This window comes from Solanum dulcamara, chromosome 10 (genome assembly GCF_947179165.1).
Source record: "Solanum dulcamara chromosome 10, daSolDulc1.2, whole genome shotgun sequence".
NCBI lineage: Eukaryota > Viridiplantae > Streptophyta > Magnoliopsida > Solanales > Solanaceae > Solanum > Solanum dulcamara.
This window is the reverse complement of record NC_077246.1, coordinates 23,821,492-23,832,217: the sequence shown is the minus strand read 5'-3', so window position 1 is coordinate 23,832,217 and position 10,726 is coordinate 23,821,492. Positions and strand designations below refer to the sequence as shown.

Sequence of the window (10,726 nt, the reverse complement as noted above, 5' to 3'; positions counted from 1 at the left end):
ATGTGGTCAGTTGTTCAATTCTTTCTTTCAATGAATTCACTACATCCATACTAATTAAGAATTAATTTCCAAATTATTTTATTTGACTCCAACAAGCTTCACCCTAGCGAACCCATCGTGTCTGGTTCTCTTCTCTTAGATGAATGTTATATTTGTTTTAAATTGAAATGAGTCATTGAAAAGTGAAGAATTGTACGTAATGGAGATGTAATTTTTTTTAATATGTATTGATTAATAAATTGGAAAAATTTACTGTTTAGGAAGCTACATAAATAAATATATGAATTATTATTTTTCCTTAATAATAGAAGATAATTAACATGATTGTAGTTAAAATTCATGTGACATACAATCAATAGTATAATTCTTTTTTTGATAAATTCTCTAATAAATACAAATATGACTTGCGCAATGTTGCTAACACTGTCGATTTCAGAACTAATGATAATAATAAACCAACAAGAACATCTTTTTTTTAAACAAGAAAATATCTATAAAGATGCAACAATACAAAGAGTTTATGTCGAATCATCTTCAAAATATAATCTTCTCCCTGTCTATATCTATGTAGATAAGTCCATAGGCGCCTTCCCTTCTCATATGTTACACACCGGATCGTCTTCATGGTGCAAATGGTCCAATACACCCTTTACATCTTTCTTAATTTGTGAATCAGAAGTGTCCTCAACAATGAACTGTGAGTCCCTTAACAAAACACAAACACCAGCTCTAGTTCCAACATCTCGGAAAAATTTAGCAGTTGCATCTCTTACCAAACAGTGGATAGTAAAATGAGGCGGTCTATTTCTCTTAAGAATATCATGATGACGAATCCTTTTCAATGGTTGGCCTCTACACCTTTTTAGCAGAGAACCAACAGATTTCTAACCATCAACAACTGTATATGTGAAAGCCCTATCTTGTTCTCTGTACCTTAGAAATTCTTCTCTACAAAAACAAGATCTTATTTCCTCGTAGCTCGGGAGAATCACTCTGAGACTCTCCATAGCTCTTGATCTACTGTTAACTATTTGTATCAGAATCGTTTCTACATGAATGACTTTCTTGTCTAGCATGTTATCAAATGTGTTTTTTGCCATCTTTGTTTTATAAATATCCTAAAAAATAAATTAAAGTGAAGTTGAAAATTAGCTTTAAAAATATACTTATAATATCTATCAGTGTCCAACTACAGAGTGCATCTCCATTTCTTAGCCGAAGTATACAAAATATACTAATGTACTTGAGAAGCACAAGTAGTGAACAATTAAAACCTATGCTTAAAGCTTGTTTGACCAAGCTTCTGAAAGGTCAAAATTTTCTTTACTTTTTTAAAAATAACTTTTATTGTAAAGAGTGAAGGTGTTTGACCAAATTTTTTTTTGGGAGGGGGGGGGGGGGGGGGATAGAAACAAGCATTTTTGAGTACTAGTAGAAGTTGTTTTCAACTTTTAGGAAGAAAAATAGTTTTCCTAAAAATAAGTGCTTCTGATTTCCTAAGACTAGATTACAAAAAATTCATGTTTATAAAATTTTAATTAACTTCCTCTTCTATAATTTGATAAACATGAACTTTGGTAATATAGTCTTGGAAAAGTTAAAAACACTTATTTTTAGGAGAAGCTATTTTTAGGTAGAATATCATGTATTTATAAATTAGGAAAATTGTTAAATAAGAATAAATATTTAATTTTCAATCCAACATCGGAAATGAGAAATGGGTTCCATGATAAGTTCCAAACTCATAAACTTCAAATCTTAATTTCACTCTTATCATTGTCTCAATATTCACTCAAGTAGAGAAATACTTTCAGATCTACTTTTTAAATGAATAGGTTAAAAAAATCCTTAAATTATAATTATTTTGTGAATTTTATACCTAACTTACAGGTTGTTCCATTGTCCTTGAACAATAGCTCCCTATATATTAAGGGATAAGATATAAAATTAAACAAATGAACAATAGTTTAAAAGGATTTTAACTAGTTCATTCTATTTTAAACAACAAAATTATTCCATTAATCCTATTTTTAGTCTCCAACTTAATCAAAGTGAACACACAAAATTAGGATGGGTTAAATATTGATCCCTTAAATGCATACATGAACATGCTATTTAAAAAGTATGAAGAATCATCATCATCAACACATGATAAAATTCTAAATGCGATGAACAAGAGTGAAAAACAAAAGAAACTATTGACTGATCTCACCTCTAGTAATTTGTTAATAAATGGTATGATATGTATCAATGCTTCAAAGCTGAATGAAGGAGGACGAAGATGTTAATGTGAAAGAACATGAGTGGTTTGATGAAGATATATTGAAATCACATGCATAGTGTGTGTTTGATGTATGTAAATTTTATATAAATCCAATAGTTGTAGTTTCTAATTACACTCTATCCCCACTCTTTAATTAATTAATCGAAATTCCTTCTTTTTGGTCACTTTCAGATACATAAGTCTCCTTCATGATACATCGCTATTTGATACATACCGATTAATACTGTTGCATTATTTAAGGAATAGAAACATAAATCTAATTAAGATCCCATTATTCAGACAATCACTTAATTCAAATGGGTAATCAACCCACTCCCTTGTCGTAACAGCTTCATCAATGTCAAATTTCAAATTCCTTCAAGCAAAGCATCGAAATTTCTTTTAATTTCAAATTAAAATTTTCAAAAATCTATGAAAGATACATCATGAATATCTCAATTTTATTAAGACATTCGGGGAATATGGGAATTCAAAGTGAGTTATGAACGATATAAAAGTGATGCAATCGTAGTTGGAGATAATAGTTTTATCTGTGAATTTAAATCAGCCATTGCAACTAAATTGGACATTGACGAGTCATTGAAAAACTTTGAGATCTGATACATAAGACGAGGTAATTCATCCTCAACGATTATTCGTAATAACATGGGAGTGAAGTTGTACATAGAGTTGATTCATCCTCAATGATTATTCGTAATGAAATAGAAGTGAAGCTGTACATAGGGTTGAAGATGAACGAGCCTGGTTTCTCAATGTACCTACTGTGCATAATTATATCAGATAGAAAGCATGTTGAGATACATTCCTTTGATGCAACCTATGGTGCAATTGTTTGTGTCGAAGGGTTTAAGAATGATACACATGTTCTTAGTTTAGTTGAGTCAAACAATGCTTCTTCATGTATTTTTCATGATCCGAGAGGGTTTCTGACAGAGCATACGGGTCCAATACCCTCATCTTTCGTGCCTTTATATTTAAACTGTACTTTTACATTTGCAAATGAAAGTTCTTTTAGTAGTGGATGTTTTAATGACACTCCAGGTTATTTTCTCCATTTTCTAGTCTATTTCAGCATTTAGAGCTTTCTTGTAGTGATCCTAAGTTATTTATGACTTGCTAGCACTGACAGTTTGTTTATTTGGTCATTCATTTCGGTTTTATGCCCATTTATAATGACCCTCCAGGTTATTTTTGAATTAAATCATTCATTTCATCATTTAGAGTATTTTTGTAGTGGCCCTACGTCATTTATGACTTACTGGCACTGACTGTTTGGTCACCTGGTCATTCGTTTAGGTTTTAGGCCAGTTTTCCTCTTTTGGAGCTTTTATAACTTGAAAAGTTGACTTCGGTTATAATTTCAGGAAAACAATCTTAGAATGGAATTTTTATGGTTCCATCAGCTTTGGTATGACAAAATTAGGTTAGTAGTATGATTGGCACGTGTATTGAGGCAATTGGTACGAGTTTGGGGCCATTAAACTCTTTTACCTTTAAAATTTGGCCTATGATTGACTTTGGTCAATATTCTTGGAAAATGTGCTCGAATAAAATCTCTATCAGTGCAGTTAGCTTTAGAATATCGAGTTTGGTCTTGAACGACCCTTTGTTTTCTTCTCGAGACTTTGGATCTAATTTCGAGCCCCATTGTAAAATTTAACTAAAAATGATACTTGGGTGTGGGACCTAATTTCAGTCGTAATGACTTTATATAGAAATTTTAACTGTGCCATTGAGTCTAAAATATCGAATTTGGTGGGGGTAGTATATCTCGTTTGCACGGATGGAATTCCTATTGAATTTCGAGCACCCCATTAGAATATTTGAACTTGGTGAAAATTAATGTTTCAGATGATATGTAGTGTAGTCGGATTTGTTCTCCGTGATTGTGCGCCCTTGGCCGCGTTCGCAGAGGTCCAGGAAATTTTCCTACCCGTTCGCCGTGCCTGGGCCGCGTTCGCGAAGTTCAAAACCTTGGTCTTTTAATAAAAGACCAAGGACGAACTCAACCATATTTCACTTCTTCAAACTTCGATTTCTCCTCCTATTCTTAACCAAATTTGGTTATCCAAAGGTCTAAATTCAAGACAAATTCGTGGGGAATCCATTGGTGAGCTCAAAAACTTGTTTAAGAGCTTTGTGAGAGGTAAATTCACTAACTTAGCTGTTTCCATTACCATTTTTGGAATGGAATTTTTAGAATTTTTGGAGGATTGTATCTTGGCCCTTTTAGCATCGTTATTAGTGATTCTTGAGGCTAAATTGTGAGTTTTTCCGCAAGGAACATCGTAGTATGCTTGGTTTGGGTCTTGGAGCTTTCATTCAAGTCCCTATTTCACTCTACTGGGGGAGGGGGTTTAAGCCCCTGCCTTACTATTGCAATCTCAGTTCAAGTAAGTCGCTCCTTATTTAGTCGTGGTTTGATCCCACTGCCTTTATTATCACCTCGGTTCACATATGTCACTCTTTATTTAGACTTGTTTTGATCCATTTCATTTATTATCGCCTCGATTCAAGTCTGTCGCTTTTTATTTAGCCATGGTTCGATCCCATTGCCTTTACTATTACCTTAGTTTAAGTCCATCGCTCCTTATTTAGCTATGGTTTGATCTTATCGCCTTTATTATTTCCTTGGTTTAAGCCCGTCTCTCTTCACTTAGCCATGGTTCGAGTCCACTGCCTTTATATAACCTCGGTTCAAGTTCATCGCTCTTTACTCACTTTGGTTCGGCTCCTTAGCTATTGTTACCTGATTTAAGTCTGTGGTCTACGTTACACGTGGTTCAGATACCTAATTATCTATCACCCAGTTTAAGTCCGTAGTTGCTTTTAAATCTCAGTTTGAGTCCCTGATCCTATGATGAATCATTGGTTAAAGTCCCTATCTTCTCTCAACTTTAGATTAAGGTCATAGGCATCGGGATGATTCGATTCAAGTCTAGAAAATTGGTGGCATTGTTGGAATTTTATTGGGTCTGCTCCTTTTACTTTAACTATCTTTGCTCCTATGGGCTTATGGGGGTACGCTCAAGTTGTTACCATCAGACTTGTGCACTAGCATACCCATTGGGTTTATGAAAGACCGACTATTTTAGCTAGTTATGTCTCTTTGTGTGTTAAGTACGCTCGTGTACATACCTATATTTACTTATTTTCTTGTCTTTGGTTGTGGTTACTTTCTCATATTTCAATTTACTTTTGCTTATCTTGCTCAGTCGACTTATGATGCGTACTGAGTACTTGTTGTTTTGGTACTCATACTATACACTGCATGTATTTTCATGATGCAAGTCCGAGTAGTAGCTACCGGCGTTGATTTGAGCTAGCTGCTATCTTGATTAGAGGCGAGGGTGAGCATATAGCATTCTGGAGTTACTTGTCTCCCTCTTTAAATATATTTTGTCTGTCTTTTCCTTTTTGAGACAAGCTTCTTTCTGTGGTCCACTTTTGGGACTTGTACTTTTTTTGATAGTAGCTTTGTACATGTGACTTTCAGGTTTTGAAAGTGATCTTTTTTTTTGTACATATTTCATTTAGCTTCCGCCGTTTAGTTATGTTCTTATTTTTTCATTATGGTGTTTAGTTGTAATATTGGTTTTCTACCCTGATATCCTATTACTTATAATTTCGAGATATGGGTCAGCTTACCTACAGGAGGGTCACACTAGTTGCAATCATGACCTGAGAAATCAAGTCATGAAAAGCTGGTATTAGAGCCCCAGGTTCACCTATCTCACTTGTACAGAGCTAACATCAAGTAAAGTCCTGTATATCAGTGCAGAGACATCCGTTACTTATCTTTGGGAGGCTACAGGATGTCTTTAAGAATGTGTCTCTTTTGTATCACTATCGTGTAGTGTGTGTCTTATCATTTTTTAGAAATCTTACTTGTTCCACTCTTTTACAAGATGGCTCGCATGTATGCTATAGGTAGAGGCCAACCTCGAGGTCGTGCTAGGGATGCAACATCAGCTCGGGACAAAGAGTGGACTTTAGAGCTGGAGGTAGAGCTATCAGTAGCTCTAGCACATTAGCAGCTGGTGGGATTGGAACCAGCCCAGCCACTACCCAAGCAAGTCGCAGCTCCAGACTTATAGGTGATGTTTGCCCAGATTTTGGATGCTATTGGGGGTATGCAGTAGGCCTCAACTTTAGCCGTTCTAGTGTCGTAGGACAAGACAGCACTAGAGGCATCAGTTGATTAACAGCCACCAGCACCCGCCGCTCAATCTTATGATTTGGATGGCATCATGCCGCTTTAAGAGTAGAAGATGCTTGGGATGTTCATTAGACTATCACTAGCAAGGTTTTCTAGGGCTGTGGGTGAGGATTCCCATAAGTGTCTACTTACTTACCAAGAGAAGCTGTAGACTTTAGGTCTAGTGGAGTATAAAGGAGCCGACTTCACTTCTTATCAGCTAGACGGTCCTGCCCGAAAGTGTTGGCATTTATATTTGGAGACTAGATGAGTTGGGTCCCTACTGGTGTAGTGGGCTGAGTTTTTAGAGGCCTTCTTAGCCCAGTTTATTCCCAGGAGCATCAAAGATCAACTTCAAGATCCATTTTCATGGTTGGAGTAAAGATCTATGACCGTATCAGAGAACGAGGCCCAATTCTATGAGGTCTCCAGGCACGCCACTATGATTCTATATACGGAGGAGAAGAGAGTTTGGTGCTTCATCAGAGGATTGAGGCTCTAGTTATGGATTAAGAATCAATCTTTAGTGTCAGTGGGCCACTTATTTCTAAATTTGGTGGACTATGTCTGCATGCTCAAGCAACTTTATCTCGAGGCCCAATGGGGCAGTGATAAGAGAGCTAGGTAGGAGGATTGCCATGATGGGAGCCACTCTAGACCTACGGAGTGCTATGATATATCTTGCCAGATATTTTAGCTAAGCTAGTCTAGCCACCCCTTCCAAGCCTCCCTTCAAACTTCAAATGGTGACCAGCACCATCAAGGTGGCTCTAGTACCAGTCCAAGTTAGGGCCTAGGCAGTTCACAAACTGGTTCTTTCGGCCGAGGTAGACGACCTCCATCTGGGAGCTTATAGTCATAGGTGTGCTATGAGTGCGGGGAGCTAAATTATTAGTCCCATGAGTGCCCTCACCATAGTCCAACCTTACTATGTCCACAGGCAGCTACATTTGTGCCAGCACCAACACCTCTAATTAGAGGCAGAGGACAGGTCCAGGACTATAGGGATCGTCATCAAAGTACATGGGACTTCCCTAAGGAGGAAAAGAAGGAAGAAGGGTTTATGCAAAGGGTATGGGAGCCCAAGCCCACTTTTATGCAACTTCAATTAGAGCAGAGGGTGAGACCTCAAACAATGTGATCATAAGTATGATTTTACTATGTCATTAGCCTGCATCTACTTTATTTGATCCAGGCTCCATCTATTCTTATATATCTATATATTGTGCCCCTCAATTGAGTATGAGTCCGGAGACCTTAGTTGATTCGATCCTGGTAGGTGATTCCTAGTAGTTGATTAGGTCTTTAGATCCTGTATGGTGACTATTCAGGGGTGAGACACTAGGGTTGATCTTATTTTGCTTGATATAGTGGATTTTGATTTGATTTTGGGCATGGAATGGTTATCCCCTCACCGCACAGTCTTGGATTGCTATGCCATGATCATTACCTTAGCCATGCCAGGTATTTCACTAGTGGTGTAGCAGGGCTTTTGTAGTCTCACATTAGTTGGGGTGATCTTTTTTGTTCGGGCTCAGAGTTTTGTGGATAGTGGGTTCTTGACATACTTATCTTGTGTTAGAGATGTGAGTAGGGAGGACCCTATGATTGATTTAGTACCTATAGTTTGAGAGCTTACAGATGTGTTTCCTGTCGATTTGCCTAGCCTTTCTCCTGATCATAATATTGACTTAGCCATTGATGTAGAGATGGGTACTCATCCTATTTCAATCACACCTTACTATATGGACCTTGAATAGCTTAAGGAGGTCAGTGTTCAGCTTCAGGATCTCTTGGATAAGGGATTCATTCAGCCAAGTATATCATCTTGGGGTGCCCCAATCTTGTTTGGTAAGAAAAAAGATGGTACTATGTGGATGTGTACTGATTACAGGCAGTTGAATAGGGTGACGGTGAAGAATCATTACCCTATGCCTAGGATTGATGAAGTATTTGACCAGCTTTAGGGTGCCATGGTATTTTCTAAGATTGATTTGAGATCCGGCTACCACTAGTTGAGAATTAGGGTAGCAAACATCCTTAAGACCTCCTTTAGGACTCTTTATGGCAACTATGAGTTCCTAATGGTGTCTTTTAGGTTGACAAATGCCCCTGCCGCATTCATGGACTTGATGACTTGGGTGTTTAGGCCGTACTTGGACTTATTTGTAATAGTCTTCATCGATGACATTCTATTATACTCATGGAGTGGGATGAGCATGAACAATATTTGAGAGTAGTGCTCCAAAATTTGAGAGATCAATGGCCTTATGTCAAGTTCTCAAAGTGCGGGTTTTGGCTTGAGTTCGTAGCATTCTTAGGGAACGTGGTGTCCAAAGATGGTATTATGGTAGAACTGACAAGATTGAGGCTATTGGTGATTGGGACAGGCATACCTCTATGACTGATATTCGTAGGTTTGTTCGATTAGCAGGGTACTACAGATGCTTTGTTGAGGGGTTTTCTATTATAGTGGCACCTTTGACTCAGTTGGCATGCCATGATATTCCATTTTGTGGTCAAAAGAGTATGAGAGGAGCTTTCTGAGTCTCAAAGAGGTGCTTACCACCGCTCCTATACTAACTTTTCTAGTTGAAGGTGAGGGATTCACTGTATATTATGATACACCCGATGTTGGTTTGGGTTATGTACTGATACAGCTGGGCCGGGTTATTGCTTATGCATTGAGACATCTCAAGTTATATGAGCATAACTACTCTACTCATGACTTAGAGTTGGCAGAGGTATTTTTTGCACTTAAGATTTAAAGGCACTACCTTTATGTAGTTGGATGTGATATTTATACCGATCACAAGAGACTTTAGTATATTATGAGCCAGAGGGATCTTGATTTGAGGCAGCACTGCTGGATTGAGCTCTTGAAGGACTATGACCTCTCTATTCTCTACCATCTGGGTAAGGCAAATGTAGTAGTAGACACATTGAGTCGGAAGGCGGTGAGTATGGGTAGTCTAACCTTTCTTTCTACTGATGAGTGAACATTAGCTTTGGACATCCAATCTTTAGCAAACTGGATAATTCAACTTGACATCTCTAGTTCCTAGTAAGTGTTAGTTTATGTGGGAGCTTAGTTATCTCTATTGGATCAGATTTACAACCGTCAATTTGGGGATGAGAAGTTAGCTACACTTCAGAATCAGGTTTTGGGAGATGACGTCGACCTGGCTACTTTAGATTCATATCGACCTTAGCACAACTTTCAACTCGCAGACCAGTAGCCAGTCAGAGTGAACTATTTAGGTTCTTTAGGATATATTGCAGGCTTGTGTTATGGATTTTAGGGGTCAGTGAGATCAGTTTTTTCCCTTGGCGGAGTTTGCGTACACCAAGAATTACCACTCTAGTATTCATATGGCTACGTTCGAGGACTTATATAGTAGGCATTATCTCTCTCTAATTAGTTGGCTTGAGTCTATGATGATAAGCCTCATGGTACGGACTTGATACAGGAGGCCTTAGATCTTATAAGGGTTATTCAGGATAGACTCAAGATAGCTTAGAATAGACACCAGAGTAATGCGGATCGTAAGTGGTGACTATTGAGATTTGCCTTCGGTGATAGGGTGTTCCTCCATATATCGCCCATGGAGGGAGTGATGAGATTTGGGAGGCGGGCCAAGCTTAGCCCCAGGTATGTTGGCCCTATTGATATATTCAGAAAAACTGATGAGGTTTCATATGAGCTAGCTTTGTCTCTGGCCTTTTCAGCTATTCATCCGGTCTTTCATATTGCGATGCTGCGATGGTATGTTCTAGACAAGTCCCATGTGCTTTAGTATGACATGGTTGACTTGGATGATTAGTTGAGCTATATTTAGGAGGTAGTTGCTATTTTGGACAAAGATGTCAGAAAGTTTTGATCCAGAGCTATTCTTATGGCTAAGGTCCATTGGAGGTATTGTCCAGTTGAGGAGGCTACCTGGGAGATCTAGCATGAGATTCGGGCACAGTTCCCCTTTTTATTTGAGCCTTCAGCTTCTTCTTGAGTCTTACTTTCACAGATGAAAGTTCTTTTAGTAGTGGATGTAGTAATGACTCTCTAGGTCATTTTTGTTTTAATACATTCATTCCATCGTTTAGATCATTCTTGTAGTGACCCTAAGTCGTTTATGATTTGTTGGCACTGACTGTTCGGTCGCCTGGTTATTCATTTGGGTTTGAGGCCTGTCTTCCTATTTTGGAGTTTTTATAACTTAAAATGTTGACTTTAGTCATAAATTCAA

General features: G+C 37.8%; 1 protein-coding gene and 1 pseudogene across 1 annotated transcript; one reads left to right on the top strand and one right to left on the bottom strand.

Moving 5' to 3' along the window:
• Positions 1–518: 518 nt before the first annotated feature.
• LOC129869716 (uncharacterized) lies at positions 519–1,100 on the bottom strand (annotated as a pseudogene).
• Positions 1,101–6,192: 5,092 nt separating this feature from the next.
• Positions 6,193–8,631, top strand: LOC129869715 (uncharacterized). Its single transcript, XM_055944354.1, has 4 exons — positions 6,193–6,288; positions 7,423–7,602; positions 8,243–8,431; positions 8,581–8,631. Exons 1-4 carry the CDS (start codon positions 6,193–6,195, stop codon positions 8,629–8,631), a joined length of 516 nt encoding a protein of 171 aa, XP_055800329.1.
• Positions 8,632–10,726: the final 2,095 nt, after the last annotated feature.